This window comes from Rana temporaria, chromosome 1 (assembly GCF_905171775.1).
Source record: "Rana temporaria chromosome 1, aRanTem1.1, whole genome shotgun sequence".
NCBI classification, from domain to species: Eukaryota; Metazoa; Chordata; class Amphibia; order Anura; family Ranidae; genus Rana; species Rana temporaria.
In genome coordinates, this window is record NC_053489.1 from 335,315,390 (window position 1) to 335,332,677 (window position 17,288).

General features: G+C 43.4%; 1 protein-coding gene across 2 annotated transcripts in view; it reads right to left on the minus strand.

Moving 5' to 3' along the window:
- Nucleotides 1-14,530, minus strand: part of HEMGN (hemogen) — a 57,801-nt gene extending 43,271 nt beyond the window's left edge. Inside the window, exon 1 of one of the 2 annotated variants that reach the window (XM_040361129.1) lies at nucleotides 14,358-14,530. In XM_040361129.1, the coding sequence (XP_040217063.1) occupies nucleotides 14,358-14,451 (94 nt within the window). In that variant the 5' untranslated portion in view covers nucleotides 14,452-14,530. The remainder of the gene's footprint in view (nucleotides 1-14,357) is intronic. The other variant, XM_040361130.1, reaches the window with a different exon arrangement.
- Between the last annotated feature and the right edge of the window lie 2,758 nt (nucleotides 14,531-17,288).

Genomic DNA, 17,288 nt, shown 5'->3' on the forward strand with positions numbered 1-17,288 from the left:
TTCACTTTTTTGAATTAAAAAATAAGTAAAGTTAGCCCAATTTTTTTATATATTGTGAAAGATAATGTTACGCTGAGTAAAATGATACTCAACATGTCACGCTTCAAAATTGCGCCCGCTCGTGGAATGGCGTCAAATTTTTACCCTTAAAAATCTCCATAGGTGACGTTTAAAAAATTCTATATGTTGCATCTTTTGAGCTACAGCGGAGGTCTAGGGCTAGAATTATTTCTCTCGCTCTGACGATCGCGGTGATACCTCACTTGTGTGGTTTAAACACAGTTTTAATATGCGGGCGCTACTCACGTATGCGTTCGCTTCTGCGCGCGAGCACGTCGGGCGGGGGAGCTTTAAATTTTTTTGGGGGTTTTCTTATTTATTTGTATTCATTTTGTTAATTTTTACACTAAAAAAAAATGTATCACTTTTATTCCTATTACAAGGAATGTAAACATCCCTTGTAATAGAAAAAAGCATGACAGGCTCTCTTAAATATGAGATCTGGGGTCAAAAAGACCTCAGATCTCATATTAAGACTTAAATGCAAAAAAAATAAAAATAAATGTTGTCATTTGAAAAAATGACAACTAGAAAATATTGCTTTAAGAAGCATGGGCGGAAGTGATGTTTTGACGTCACTTCCGCCCTGCTATGCTATGGGGACGAGGGGGGGGGGGCATCTTGCCCTCACTCGTATCCCAGTCGTCCAGGGGACAGCACCCGATCGCCTCCACCGCTACCGACGGCTCCGGTAAGCGGCGGAGGGCGACGGAGAGCGGCGGGAGGAGGGGGGCCCTCTCCCGCCGCCGATAACGGTGATCTTGCGGCGAATCCGCCGCGGAGACCACTGTTATCGTTTACAGGACCGCTCACAGTAAAGATGGATATCTCGGTTGTGGCAGCAGCTGCTGCCGTTACCGAGATATCCATCTTTAAAATACCGACGTATATGTACATGAGCAGGTCCTTAAGTGGTTAAGTCGTCCCTTACCTTTTTCTAAGATTTACAGTTGTCAAAATATGCACATACTTCCTCATTTTGAACCCCTGTAAAAAAAATGTACAAAAATTAAAAATCTAAAATAGAATTTAACCACTTCCCGCCCGGCCTATAGCCGATTTACGTCCGGGAAGTGGTTTTGAAATCCTGACCGGACGGACGTCCCGTGGGGGCGCGCAGCACGGCGTTCGGTGATGCGGAGGCTCTTTACCACGTGATCAGCCGTGTCCAATCACGGCTGATCACGATGTAAACAGAAAGAGCCGTTGATGGCTCTTCCTCAGTCCTTCTGACAGACGCGAGTAAAGGAGAGCCGATCGACGGCTCTCCTGACAGGGGGGGTTCGCGCTGATTGTTTATCAGCGCAGCCCCCCCTCAGATCGCCACACTGGACCACCAGGGAAGGGCAAACAAAAAAAAAAGTATTGAAAAAAAAAAAAAAAAAGTCTTGGAAAAAAAAAGCTTTAAAAAATAAAAAAGATGCCAATCAGTGCCCACAAATGGGCACTGACTGGCAACATGGGTAAATCAGTGCTGCCCACAGTGTCCATCAGTGCCACCCCAGTGTCCATCAGTGCCACCCCACAGTGTCCATCAGTGCCACCCCACAGTACCCATCCATGCCCAGTGCCCACCTATCAGTGCCCATCTGTGTCACCCATAAGTATCCATCAGTGCCACCCACAAGTGCTGCCCATGAGTGCCCATCTGTGCCGCCTATGAGTACCCAGTGCCGCCCATGAGTGCCCATCAGTGCCGCCCATGAGTGCCCATCAGTGCCGCCTATGTGTGCCCATCAGTGCGCCTATGTGTGCCCATCAGTGCCGCCTATGTGTGCCCATCAGTGCCGCATACCAGCACCGCCAATCAGTGCCACCTCATCTGTGCCCGTCAGTACTACCTCATCGATGTCCGTCAGTGCCATCTCATCAGTGCCCATCAGTGCCGCCATATCAGTGCCCGTAATTGAAAGAGAAAACTTACTTATTTACAAAAAAATTACAGAAAAAAATAAAAACGTATTTTTTTTTCAAAATTTTCAGTCTTTTTTTAGTTGTTGCGCAAAAAAAAAAATCGCAGAGGTGATCAAATTCCACCAAAAGAAAGCTCTATTTGTGGGGAAAAAAGGACACCAATTTTGTTTGGGAGCCACGTCGCACGACCGCACAATTGCCATTCAAAGTGTAACAGTGCTGAAAGCTGAAAATTGGCTTGGGCGGGAAGGTGCGTAAGTTCCTGGTATGGAAGTGGTTAAATATACTTGCTTTGGTCTTTGTTCTTACTATGGGGTCTCTTTAGATCCAATAAAGTATATGTCCAGCCAAAACGTTACTCTTTCTGTAGACAAAAACTCATGTCGGTCAGGCTGGTGAGCAGGCTAGCGTGTGACCGAGCAAGCAGGCAAGTGTTCTGTCAGGAAGCCGCTCCCCATCTGACTATGCAACTGAAGTGACGTTGCGTCGTGGCCATCTTGGTACACCCGCACTCGTCCACAGTAAGCCTTGAGTTAAAAGTCGGCAAGCGGACATCTTTATACAACCACCAGAGTCTTGCTTTTCACAGTTATTTCTAACAGTAAACCCAACTTATATTTCACTATATGAGCTGAGTTTAAATAGCTGTTCAAAATAACTGTGAAAAGCAAGACTCCGTGTGGGTGTATAAAGATGTCCGCTCTAGGTTTACTGCGGACAAGTGCGGGTGTACCAAGATGGCCGCAATGAAACATCACTTTGGTTGCATATTCTGATGGGTAGCAGCTTTCTGACATCTCTCACCGCCCGCCCTCACTCTGTGTCAGGAATGCTGGTAGATCAGACTGTGTGACTGCACAGAGGAACCAAACAAGGTGAGTAGTGAAATAAAAGGTGTTTATTTACAAATGTGGGAACCACCAGTGCACAATAAAACGACAAACAGTATGTACAAATAAAGGGGAATACAGTATTCATAAACGAGCCAAGCCGAGGTCATACACATGGGAGGTCAGTAGATGGGTAAGGATGGGGACAGGAATCAGGACACAGGGAGGACAAGTCCAGGCAGGGATCAAGGATCGGGATCAGGATCAGGTCCAGGGATCAGGTCCAGAAATCAGGGTCAAATACAAGCTCAAGATCAGGGTAAGTAGACCGATACCAGGGCGAGGACTGATTGCACACTCCGGGTATATATAAGCCTGTTAATTACGTTCAGGTTACACCTGAACGCAGGAAGGGCTGTGTGCTCCACACTGCTAAGAATCCCCCGCTGGTGGACGCCAGTACTGCAGCCCAAGGATAACATAGCACCACCAGGGAAGAACTCCCCCGACAGTCCAAGACTGTCGGGAGACACCTGGTGGTGGGCCACAGTACTGCACGCCAAATACCAGGCAGTAACACCAGCAGGGGGAACCTTCCCTGACACTCTGGAACACAGCCACTGGGAAGTGACAATTCACATCTCTGGTGGCAGGGAATGTGGCAAGTGACATGGCAAGTGACAATCCGCATCTCGTGGCAGGCAATGGTAGTAAGTGACACGCTCAGGGCTCCCAATGATTCTGCATTAGGGTGAGTTGAACTATTACATTTTATATTACAATGTATTAATACAAATAATGCGCTTCAATCATCCTGACACCATATCAACCAAGGCACCGTGATGATTGAAGTGCCAACACCAACCATTGCCCCGACAAATTGCCCATAAAATTTTCTGGCAGTGCCCCTCCCGAGACTAGACTCTGGATCCGCCCCTGCCTTAGGTAGGTAGGTGCTAGGGTTGGTTTTTTTTGTGTAAGCAGCCAGCGCAGGTAAATTCAAGCAAGCCTATGCTGTGAGCTAGGCCTGTTTGTTTTGATCTGGGGGCAGGGGAGTGGTCTAGTATAGCAGTAGGTGACTGACATGTACTTCAGCTCTTGGGTGCCTCCTCTGTTTCCAGGGAGAATGTTCTAGAGTGGCATGGGGTGCATATGAGGAGCTCTGACCAATCTCCAACTAGGATTAGCAGGGAGCAGGCATCCTACATATACCCATGGTCAGCCTGCTGGAAGAGGAGTTGTCGGCTGGGTGAACTGGATGATGGAGTGTTAGACTGTTGTGTCTGAGGGAACCCCCTTTCTGGGGGGGGGGGGTGTACCTCTGGTGGGAAGCTCGGGAGCTGGGAGATGTCCTCTCCTTACACGGTCATGGAGAGGTTTCCTGAAACAGGAGCTGGAGGAGACGGTTGGTTTCGCACGCCCGGAGTGAAGTAATTCAGGAAGTATCCAGGACATGTGTCAGTTAGTGGAAAGCACAGTGGACAGCTCTGGAAGAGACATGCCAGTGGAGCTGGATGTAGAGCCAGAGGGAGAGACTGTGGAAGTTGTGTGTCAAGTCGCTGTAGCTAGGAGGGCGGGCAGGATTTGCAAGTCAGACTTGCTGGGATCAGTAGTCCATCTACATTTATTCTTCTCAAGTAAATTGGTTGCTGCGACAAAGGGGTACTGCAGGCCCCGGCCTACATAGGGCTATTAATTTAATATTACACTGGGACTTATTCAGATTGAGGCCTAGTCATGCTGATGGCGTGACAGGAGTACTAAAATTGGACAGTGAAGTAGTGTACTGGAAGAAGTGTTCTGATGTAAAAGTATGTCAAGTTTAGGGTCAGCCATCTTATTTAGCAGAGAAGTGTGACACAGTTACTTTAATTCTATTCAATTTATCTTATGGGCATCCCATGTTCCTTTTCCCCAACCAAGTTCAATCCCCTAATAAAAACACCAAAAACAAGCAAGAGACTGTTCATTGACTGAGAAGTGTGGCTAATGGATGTCTGGCAGCAGGGTGAAATGTGTGGATGCTGTAACACGTAGCAACCCCGCAGGGCCATCGCTACTTGTGCTTATGCATTCCAGAAGTAGGCCACACCAAAACTAGCCTAATATTGGAGAGTGATTTACCTACACCTTGTTACGTCCTTGGACTGTGTTGTCCTACCCACCCCACCTTATCAATGTACCTTTTAGGCCCCGTACACACGACCAGATCGATCCGCTGAAACTGGTCCGCCGGACCAGTTTCAGCGGACAGATCCGGTCGTGTGTAGGCCCAAGCGGACAATTGTCCGGCGGATCGGACAGTTTCTAGCGGACAAAAATTTCTTAGCCTGCTAACAAATCTGTCCGCTGGAAACCTGTCCGTCGGACGTGTTCGGTCGTCTGTACAGACTCACCGGACACGTCCGATCGACCGCCATCCCTCGCATGCGTCGTACTGATTGGACGCATGCGTGGAAGCTTTGAACTTCCAAGGCCGCCCACGTCGCCGCGTCATCGTCGTGGCGACGGCGCGGCCACTTCCCCGCGTATTGTTTACGCGTGGATTTCTGTCTGATGGTGTGTACAACCATCAGACAGAAATCTCCGGGCGGACATGTCCGCTGAAAACGGCCTGGCGGACCGTTTTCAGCGGACTGTCCGTCCGTGTGTACGAGGCCTTACACTTATTATCACTTCCTTAGTATGGGGGTCAAACAATAACTTTCCCCAAGATAATTAAAAAAAAAAAAAGGATTAGAGTTTTTATTCATTCTAAATGTAGTTTCCTATCCCTGGTCTTCTTTAGCACATTTATGACTATAGTGGAAGCTTTTACTGGATTAACAAATTAACACGTAATCTTGGAGGAAGCAGCAACATTGAGCTGCAAGCTTGCAATATATGCTTTACATGCTTCCAGCTTCATTTCAGCTGTTTCATAATATTATTCAAGTTTGATGTGTGTATCAATGTACTATGTGACTAAAATATCCTTCTACTACATAAGGCTTTTTGAGCAGAAGTTAAAAGCATTGTGAAAATGTTGCATAGAGATTTATTAATCTTCTATAAATGTGCACTCTTGTGTCCTTGACATTAGCTGTAATATCTTCTAAAACATACTTAGCTAGATTCAGTAAGGCCCCATACACACGGGAGAATTTATCCGCGAATACGGTCCAGCGGACCGTTTCCACGGATAAATCCTCTCAAAGATATCCGCTGATTTCGATGGGATGGAGTGTACACACCATCCCATTGAAATCCGCGCGGAAATCCTCTGGCGATGACGTGTCGCGCCGTCGCCGCGATTATGACGCGGCGACGGGCGCGACGCTGTCATATAAGGAATTCCACGCATGCGTCAAATCATTACGACGCGTGCGGGGAATCCCTTTGGACGGATGGATCCGGTAAGTCTGTACAGACGAGCGGATCCATCCGTTGGAATGGATTCCAGCAGATGGATTTGTTGTGCAGCACAACAAATATTCGATCTGCTGGAATCCATCCCAGAGGAGATTTCTCCGCGGAAAGAGATCCGCTGGCGTGTACACACCATAGAATCTATCCGCAGAAACCCATTTGCTGGGATTTATCTGCGGATGGATTCTATCGTGTGTACGGGGTCTAAGAGTTAGGTCGGCGTATCAGTAGATTACGCCGACCTAACTCAGAATTTGTGCCGACCTATGTTTAAGTGTATTCTCAAACAGAGATACGCTTAAACATATCTAAGATACGACGGCTTGCGCCGTCCTATCTTAGGTTGCAATATTTCTGCTGGCCGCTAGGTGACGCTTCCATTGCGGTCGGCGTAGAATATGCAAATCAGTAGATACGCCTATTCACGAACGTACACCCGGCCGCCCCAGTACATTTATGCCGTTTACGTAAGAGATAGGCCGCCTAAAGTTATTCCATCAAATAGATGGAATAGTAATGTTAAGTATGGACGCCATTCCCGCGTCAAAATTCGAAAATTTACGTTGTTTACATCCACGTCGAAATCAATAGGCCCATGCGGTGGACTTAGCCGCAATGCACACTGGGAAATGTAGGCGCACGGCGCATGCGCAGTTAAAAAAAAACTTCAAAAACGTCAGGTCAAGCCCCATTAACATAAAATGTGCCCCCTCAGCTAAATTTGAATTAGGCGCCATTGCGCCCGCCCGCTTTAGGCTACGCCGCCGTAACTTAGCAGGCAAGTACATTGTGAATCATGTACTTGCCTCGCTAACTTACGGCGGCGTAGTTTAAATGCCTTAAGCTACGCCGCCTTAAAGTTGCGGCCATCTACGTGAATCTGGCTAACTATCTTTTTTTTCCATGTGGGTTTAATCTTGTGCTTGTTTGCAACTCCTAACTGTTTAGCATTCCTCTCTATGCTGCTTCTCCCATTAGTGCTTTTATCTTGGCAAACTATAGAAAACCTTACAGTCCTGACAGGCCTACTTATAGTTTATATCAGTAACAAATTGGTGTTTTGTGCTCATTTTAACATGGAATAAAAGAAGACCAGCAAGTGAAATGTTTTGCTATTACTATTTAACAATTGTTTTTTACTAGAATTAAAAATGAGGAAAAAAGTCAAAGTGCAAAAATGACCACTGATTCGCCAAAAAAATCATCACCAACAGTTTTGTACACAAGACACATTTCTAGAATAAATAAATATATGGGTCCTCATAGGCCCAGCTACCATATCAAGCAAAGCTTATTCCTATATTCATCTTACTAGCATCTTATATTTCCATGCATATTTCCATATTTCCATGCAAATATTTCCACTTCCTTACACTTTATGGATCTATACTATTTACTTACTTCTGTCAGTGCCATGTAACCACTCTATTGGTCTGGTGATTTGAAATCCCCACTCTTCTCCTTCTCTGTGCAGCGCTTAAAGCGGAGTTCCAGCCAAAAGCTTTAAGCACTCCTCACCCCCTTACATGCCACATTTGACATGTAATTTTTTTGGGGGGGGGAGTTGGATCTTTGGTAGGGGTGGGACTTCCCACTTCCTCCTTCTGCCCAGGGACCGCTTTGGCGACTTCTCTTCTCGCCTTTGGCGGCCCCTTCCTTTAAGCGATCTCCAGGGACACGAGACAGGTCCCAGGAGATCGTCTGTCCACTCATAGAGCGCAGCGGGACTCGTGCATGAGCAGTGACTGCCCGGCCGTGAAGCCAAAAGCTGTCACTGCCGGGTGCCCACACTATGAATGGAGGCACCAGCCGGAGGGGGGGGAGAGGAGCGGAGCTCCGAGCGGCCGCATTGCTAGACCGTGGAGCAGGTAAGTGTCTGTTTATTAAAAGTCAGCAACTACACTTTTTGTAGCTGCTGACTTTTAATAAACACTAAAAGGCTGGAATTCCGCTTTAACCACTTCCTTACTGGGCACTTAAACCCCCTTCCTGCCCAGAGGACTTTTTGCGATTCGGCACTGCGTCGCTTTAACTGACAATTGCGCGGTCGTGCGACGTGGCTCCCAAACAAAATTGACGTCCTTTTTTTCCCACAAATAGAGCTTTCTTTTGGTGGTATTTGATCACCTCTGCGGTTTTTATTTTTTGCGCTATAAACAAAAATAGAGCGACAATTTTGAAAAAAAAATAAAAAAAATGTAATTGTTGCTGTAATAAATGGCTTAATTTTTTTTAAAAAAACATTTTTTATCCTCAGTCTAGGCCGATACGTATTCTACATATTTTTAGTAAAAAAAAAAAAATCGCAATAAGCGACTGGTTTGCGCAAAAGTTATAGCGCCTACAAAATAAGGGACAGAATTATTATTTTTTTATTATTATTTTTTTTACTAGTTATGGCGGCGATCTGCGACATTTATTGCGACTGCGACATTATGGCGGACACATCGGACACATTTTTGGCGCCATTCACATTTATACTGCAATCAGTGCTATAAATATGCACTAATTACTGTATAAATGTGACTGGCAGGGAAGGGGTTAACACTAGGGGGTGAGGAAGGGGTTAAATGTGTGTTCCCTATATAGTGTTCTAACTGTGGGGGAAGGGGGGTGACTGGGGGGGTGACTGATCTGTGTCTCTATGTACAAGAGACACAGATCCGTCTCCTCTCTCCCCTGACAGCACCGCTGTCTGCGAGAGCCGGGAATGAGAGATGATCTCATACGTAAACATATGAGATCATCTCTCATTGGCCGCACAGATCGCCTAGGAAACGGCCGCTCCGATTGGCCGTTCACGGCGATCTGTGACTGGCTGTGTCCAAGGGACACGGCCAGTACAGAAGTTCCCCGCCGCGCGCTCGGGAGCGCGCGCGGGGAACGCGGAAATGAGCTGCCGTCAATTGACAGCGGCTCAGAGATTTAGAACCACCCTGCGGCCGTCAATAGTCGTACGGCCGTAGGGAAGTGGTTAAGGAATGGACAAGTGTGATTTATTGTGCAGGTGCTGACCAATCAGAATTGCTCTGGTCTGTCCCCAAAGCACTGCACTATCCGTAGACTTCTGGATCAGCTGCGTGTGCACTGACAGCTCAGCATCATCGAAGGTAAGTACAGCAGGGACCAAGGGTGTGGGGAGGGTGTACGGTGTTAGTTCACCTTTACATTTTTTCTGTAAAGGTGAACTAACACTTTAAAGCAGAACTTAACAAAGCTTTATTCTCAATGAAATATGCAAAATAATCCAACACTATTTAATGACCATAGTCCTTGTTTTTTTATTATTTAGAACTTCTTTACAGTTTACTGATGTACTCTGTTTCATAAAATTTAAGATAACAATTTAACACGGCCTTTTTCATCTTGTGGCCAAATAGGAGCTTTGCCTGACATCAGAAATACTTTTACAAAAGCTAAGTTAGTTTGTATTACTTCCACAATCAAATTGCCTTATGACACATCTAGAAAGTCACAGCATAATACCGTGTTCCCTTTTAATGACAACAAGTAAGTTGCATTTAGATAATAAAGGGTATTAACATTTGGAAGATCGAATAACTTGAACTACTGCTATATTTGGATAAAGCAAATCATTAAATACTGAAATATGTAAAACAAACTTTATGGGTGGCCATAGACAAATGTCTAATTGGAAGCAATGACTCTTTTTAGTCTGTTTAGACTCACTGATGTTCTCAGTTTGGATGTGACACTAATGTGGTGATATTCTGTTCCCTGTTCTCATTATAAAGGGAGTGAAGAGTGTGATAATAATGATTGTTTTTACATGATCAGAAGCCTTTGGTGATATACCTCTATGTACCCCTACCCATTCACAAAAAAGTAGAACTGACAGAAGACAGTTTTTCCTTTAGAAATGTCATTTTGCTGTGGGACTCTAAAACACATTGGAAAGATGTACTACTTTACAGGCAGACTAAGGGGACCCCCAGGCACGATATTTAAAGGAATGTTTTGTTTCTATTGTTTCACTTTAAGCATTCATAAAATCACTGCTCCTGAAAAGCGGCTGCTCTAAAAACTTTTTTTTGCGATGATACATGTTCCCTGGGGCAGTACCTGGGTCCCCATACACTTTTTATGGCAATACCTTGCATATAAGCCTTTAAAATTAGCACTTTTCATTATTCATGTTCGCACAATTTTTTGCCTGTTCGCATGTTATGGTGCAAACCGAGCCGGTTATTCCTACTTATCAGCTATTGTGAATAGGTACTAAATAAATATTGCTGAGTGGAAACCCCTTTCTATCTCTTAAAACACCTTCTGCTGTGCACTGAAATGTTGTTGTATATCTACACCAGTGTTTCTCAACTCCAGTCCTCGGGGCGCACCAACAGGTCATGTTTTCAGGATTTCCCTCAGATCAAACTGCTGTGGTAATTACTAAGGCAGTGAAACTGATAAAATCACCTGTGCACAATAATGGAAAGCCTGAAAACAAGACCTGTTGGTGCGCCCCGAGGACTGGAGTTGAGAAACACTGATCTACACTGCCCTACACCTTATCTACTGAGCTGCTCAATACAGTTAGCAATAACTGATAGGCTTATGCCTTATCTTCTTGGATACTGCACACATACAGTCTAGCAGCAAACATACTCATAGTAAGTTGTCATGGATCCTGTGCTACAGTGGAAGATGCAACAGCAGATCAATGCATAACACAATTGTCATAAGCCAAATACACATTTAACTTTTTAAAAAAAGCTAAACTTCCTGTTAATATTAACTTAGATGCAAACATTTACGGGACCATATATATTTAAATTGTAAAATTTCACATTCACCCTAGATTCAGCATGCATTCACTTACAAATCGTAAAATAAAGAAAAAGTTACCCAAACCACACTCTGCCTCACTCATTACCCTCTTAGAGGTTAAACAGCTAGTGTTCCATACCTGAAGTCCAGCCACAAAAGCTTTATTGCTAATCATCAACGATAATGTTCAAGGAACTTATTTGAAAGAACAAATAGAGCTGAAATTCAACATGTGCTGTGGCACACTGTATTATTCAAAAACAATCTATCATCTAATTAAAAATGAATCAAAGCATTTACCCCCTGTCAAAGATTTGCCAACATTTGGAGTTTACACAACATTTTCAATCCCTAGACTTGCTAACATTAGCCACATTACACATTAGCCACTGTCAACTGGCAATTCCAAGTTTTTTCACTTGTCCAGGCCCACATTTGCCATACAGTTGACAAATATTTTGCACTTCACCAGTTCCTTTTGCTTCCGACATTTGCACTTTGCAACAATGCTGCCAGTGAATGCATAGTAATCTTGGATTGTGAATGTCATAGGATTTTACCAACTCCTAAGTGATCTTTGCAAGTGATGCATACATTTTAGTGGTGAATAACACCAGGAATAACAAATAAGGGAAACCCTTGATTCCAGCCACAGCAGAATATTTCCAGCACATCAAACAACTTGTCTGAGATTATATTAGCATTCTTGCTGCTACAGAGATACATTACAGCCTACAAGTCTGAGTGTCAGATGGTTGCTGTCTATCCATTACAAGCTGGTCCTCTTTGTACAGGACTATAGACTGTGCTGGACTGCTCCTGGCCATGTAGGCTGTAGATAACGGCCCGGATTCAGGTAACACTTACGCCGACGTATCTACAGATACGCCACGTAAGTGTCAATGTGCGCCTTCGTATCTATGCGCCTGATTCTTAATGCAAGATACGCCTGAAATGTGGATTCGTTCGACCAACGTAAGTTCCCTACGCCGTCGTATCTTGGGCGCATATTTACGCTGTCCGCAACGGGCGCTTCCATTGAATTACGCATCGAATATGTAAATGACCTAGATACGCCGATTAACGAAAGTACTTGCGCCCATCGCAGTAATCTACGCCGTTTACGTAAGGCGTACATCCGACGTAAAGTTATTCCACATATAGGAGGCGCAACCCATGCAAAGGTATGGACCTTGTAACAGCCGTCGTATTTTACGTAGTTTACGTAGTACTACGTGAATAGGGCTGGGCGTAGGTTACGTTCAGTGATTTGGCTATCTTAGGCGTTCGTTCCGACATGATTCTGAGCATGCGCACTGGGAAGCTTCCATGGGACGATGCATGCGCCGTTCGTTCGGCCCTTCATTTGCATGGGGTCACGCTTCATTTAAATGGATCACGCCCACTTCCTTCCTACTTTGAATTAGGCGGGCTTACGCCGGCCAATTTACGTTACGCCGGCGCAACGTTGGGAGCTAGTGCTTTGTGAATACTGTTCTTGCCTCTCTATGTTACGTCGGCGTAGTGCATATGAGATGCGCTACGCTGGTATAAAGATGCGCCGATCTACGTGAATCTGGCCCAACATGTTTGCCACTATCTGTTAAACATGCTTTTCCATTGGACTCTTATAAATGTAATATAATGTTTTTATATTATTACAGAATTCATGCATTTAATGCACTAGCTTTGTGTGCATTACATGCTGGTTCTTCTCACCAGTTGTACAGTGGGTTGCAAATAATGTTTCTGTGCCCAAAGTCTAAAGTTCAGCCTTTTGAAACTCTTCACTTCACTTCTGAATGTTAGTATGTCCTGCTAATAAATGAACCCATTAACTTTCATTGTCATACTAGGTCATAAGAGGCATTGTTAGCACCAAAACCCTTGAAAAACCCTTGATTAGGTTTGGTTCTACATTTTCATTCAGTGCAATATAATTTTCCTTGCTCTGTTACACGACAGAGAAAAAAACTAGAACACATTCAAAGTAAAAAACCCAGATAAAAGAAAATAGAAAACTGTTGCAAAACTGGTGCATTTGGCCGGCATAACCAACAGCTTTCAGAAATTATGAATTTAACTGGTTGCTTTAAACCACTGCCCCAATTGTAATTTTATCAGACCTATAAACCAACCCCTATTTCATATACAGCATGTATATAGCACTGACATACAGGTATTACAATGCAAAATACAGTGTATGTAGAATCCCTGAAGACAACCTACAAATATATTTTTAGGACTGCTGAAGGAGATCCACAAACATGGATAACATACAAGCTTTATGAAGATAGCATCCTCGGTTGGATTCAAACCCCTGACCCAGAACTGCAAGACGTGTTTGTCCTTCATTGGCTCATCTCCGGTTAATACTTTAACAAGTGGAAAAAACGATGGGTACTTTTACATTTTTGAAGGCTTCTCATGTGTTAATATTTGTTGCTTTTTTTGAAGATTAGGAATATTTTGCTATCATTTTAACTTGCTGGAAAAAAGATAAAGCTCATTTCGAAAGTAAGTTATTTTAAAAATTAGAAACCCATATAAATGTGCAGTAAGTGGAAGGTCAACTCTGTATATTTGCCTTGCCATGAGAGAATAAAGGAGGCTGCTGTCCTTTTGAGAATGACAACATCTTCACTGTCATGCTAATGCTTTGGCCTCAATTCTTTTTTAGTTGTTGACATGAAAAAAATGTTTTAGGGATAGAGAATTTTTACATTTATGTACAGTATGCGTGTCAGAATCACTTAAATGTTACTTGATTAACAAAATCAGATTACATTTTTTTTAAAGTAATTTGGATTTTGAATATTTTAAAAATGATAACATTTTTTTCTTTACGAAAGATAACAAATATTTTAAATATTTATAAGCCAGCATGCCTGCTTGAGAATTCATATTGTATTTACATCACAGGTATACATTTCTAATTAAATTATTAACCTAGTGCTAGAGTTTTTAATTAAGCATTTTCTAAGTCAAATTGCAACCTGGTCCCTTCATTCACATACAGTATATCAGTTTCACATGATGCATACATAACTCCAGTGTAAGTTCAGTACAGAATGTTCTGTGTGAAAGATCATTCTCTAATATGTATGAGTAGCTTAGCACAGTGTTTCTCAACTCCAGTCCTCGGGGCGCACCAACAGGTCTTGTTTTCAGGCTTTCCATTATTGTGCACAGGTGATTTTATCAGTTTCACTGCCTTAGTAATTACCACAGCAGTTTGATCTGAGGGAAATCCTGAAAACATGACCTGTTGGTGCGCCCCGAGGACTGGAGTTGAGAAACACTGGCTTAGCATATGTTCTTTCATTTACAATGACATAAACAGTTTTGTTGTCTTACCTTGAGCTTCTTTCTTCTCTTCATGGTGCTGACTTGCTGGAGCAGAGTGTTCTGCTTCTTCTAATGAGTGATGGTCTATTTTAAAACCATCCATTTTTATTGACACCACTGGTTCGTTCTGTTGCTTCAACTGCTAGTCACAGTCATTTCAAAATAAGCTTAATTTTGAATAAGGAGTGTCTACAAAACTTTTCTTCCCGCCCAAATGTCTTATCAACCCTGACCATTACAGAATGCTAATAAAGATTTCTTATCACAGGCTAAATAGGTTTGTGTGTCTCACAACTTGGAGAGGTTTTTGGGCATTTGGACAGAAACTCAGCTTGCTGACCAATGTTGCCAACAGCATATAATGTTTGCTTATTTAATTTTAAAATGTTTTTACCTTTATTAAAACTCATATTTTTTAAATTGAGAAAATTTTATTATTTATACCCATACATTTTTTGCCTCCTGGCTGGACCGCTCTAATGCAAAATCTATTTTTTTTAAGATATCCTTTAATTGTTAATTTAGGACTATTCTTATTTTACCATTGGCTAGATTGATTTAAAACTTCAACTTCTAAATGTAAAGGGTAGGCTTTCCCAAAACACATCTAAGTTATAGTAGGAATCTCTTGGCCTGGACTGCCTAAAGGCTTTTAATGTCTTTTACATTTCCAACAACACCTTAATCGCCTTACAAAAGTAAACAAACGCTGCTGTATACAATACAGGTAATATACTTACCTTCACCTCTGTCAGCCTCCTGCAAGGTTAAAGTCGGGTACACACGGTCCAAATTTTGGTAGACATTTGCCGGTTCAAAAACAAACGTTCGACATTCGGCCCGTATCTCGGTTTGTTCGACAGAAGCCGGCCGTTTGCCTGGCTTCTTTCGGACCTGCATACTGGAAAACCAGCAGCCAACAGCCAACCACCTCCCAATCAGCACTCTCGGCCAATGGCAGAGAGCCCTGATCGGAGTGTTATAGTGGGGGGGCCATCCCCCTGTCAGAACACCATAGCTCAGCGGGGGAGACCGCTATACTAACTTTGCATAGTTAGTATATCAGCTCCAACCAAAGCTGACAGACTATAGGTACACACTACTATTTCTTTTTTGTTCAAGCCAGCGGGCTCTCCTCCTGTTCTATTGTGTTATGACGGGGGAAGGCCACCCCTGCCAGAACACTCCAGTGAGCGCTTTCAGCCATTGGCTGAGAGCTGTGAACGGAAGCTGATCGGCAGACCTTTTTCAGCCATGCTCGTTCGACAGAAGCCAGCAAAATCAAAAGTTATAGTAGGAATCTTTTGGCCTGGACAGTTTAGGGAAAGGATAGTGTTAGACTAGCAGATTTAGATGGACTTAACTAAGCAAATTAACCACTTACCCCCCGGACTATATTGCTGCCCAAAGACCAGAGTACTTTTTGCGATTCGGGACTGCGTCGCTTTAACAGACAATTGCGCGGTCGTGCGACGTGGCTCCCAAACAATATTGGCGTCCTTTTTTTCCCACAAATAGAGCTTTCTTTTGGTGGTATTTGATCACCTCTGCGGTTTTTAGTTTTTGCGCTATAAACAAAAATAGAGCGACAATTTTGAAAAAAATTAATATTTTTTACATTTTGCTATAATAAATATCCCCCAAAAATATATAAAAAAACATTTTTTTTCCTCAGTTTAGGCCGATACGTTTTCTTCTACATATTTTTCGTAAAGAAAAATCGCAATAAGCGTTTATTGATTGGTTTGCGCAAAAGTTATAGCGTTTACAAAATAGGGGGTATTTTTATGTCATTTTTATTATATTTTTTTTACTAGTAATGGCGGCGATCAGCGATTTTTTTTTTTTCGGTACTGCGACATTATGGCGGACACTTCGGACACTTTTGACACATTTTTGGGACTTTTTATAGCGATCAGTGCTATAAAAATGCATTGGATTACTATAAAAATGCCACTGGCAGTGAAGGGGTTAACACTAGGGGGCGGGGAAGGGGTTAAGTATGCCTGGGTGTGTTCTTACTGTGGGGGGGAGGTGGCCTCACTAGGGGAAACACTGATCCCCGGTAATACATTGTATGAACCGAAGATCAGCATTTCCCCTGCTGACAGGACCGGGAGCTGTGTGTTTACACACACAGCTCCCGGTCCCCGCTCTGTACCGAGCGATCGCGTGTGCCCGGCGGCGATCGCGCCCGCCGGGCACACGCACAGGAGTCGGGGGCGAGCGGGGGGCGCGCGCGCTCCTCCGGCAGTGCGCGCGCGCCCCTAGTGGCGGCTGGGAGAGAGGAAGTCATACTACGTGCTCTCGCCCAGCCGAGCCAACTTGTCGATGTAAAACGGCGGTGGCCGGTCGGCAAGTGGTTAAGCTGAACTCCAACTAACACTTTATAAGCAGTTACAGCAACAGTTTTTTTCCTTTTGGTATAAAGGTTTTTACATAAATGAATAAAAGCTGATTATTTTAAGCACCCCATAAGTGTTAAATGGTTTGTCTCAACTGTCTAACTGCTACTTTGTCTACACAGCTCGTCTGTTAAAGTAAATTGAAAAACAACAAATTTGCTTTAAGTGAAAACAATAGAAAAGCCTAGAAAAAGTAGAAAATAAAATAAATGCAACCATCACTTTTAAGAATTGCTGAGCTATAATTTAATATATTTTTGTTTTTGGGTTTAATACCACTTTAATTATTTGTTTGAAAGGTGCCCAAATAACAGTGTGAAAGGACATTAGAGGAATGTAGGAGAGAAATCTATATGCAGAACAATTGTTACTTTTTTGAAAATTGTTCAGTTTTTTTTTTTATTTAAATAAGAAGTATGGTGGATTAAGACGTAAGAATTGTAGGGTACAGATGTTTAGTGTCAGGCCCGATTCACACTGGTGCGACACATGCTTAGACATTGAAAGCACATGTCACATGATGTGTGTAAATCAA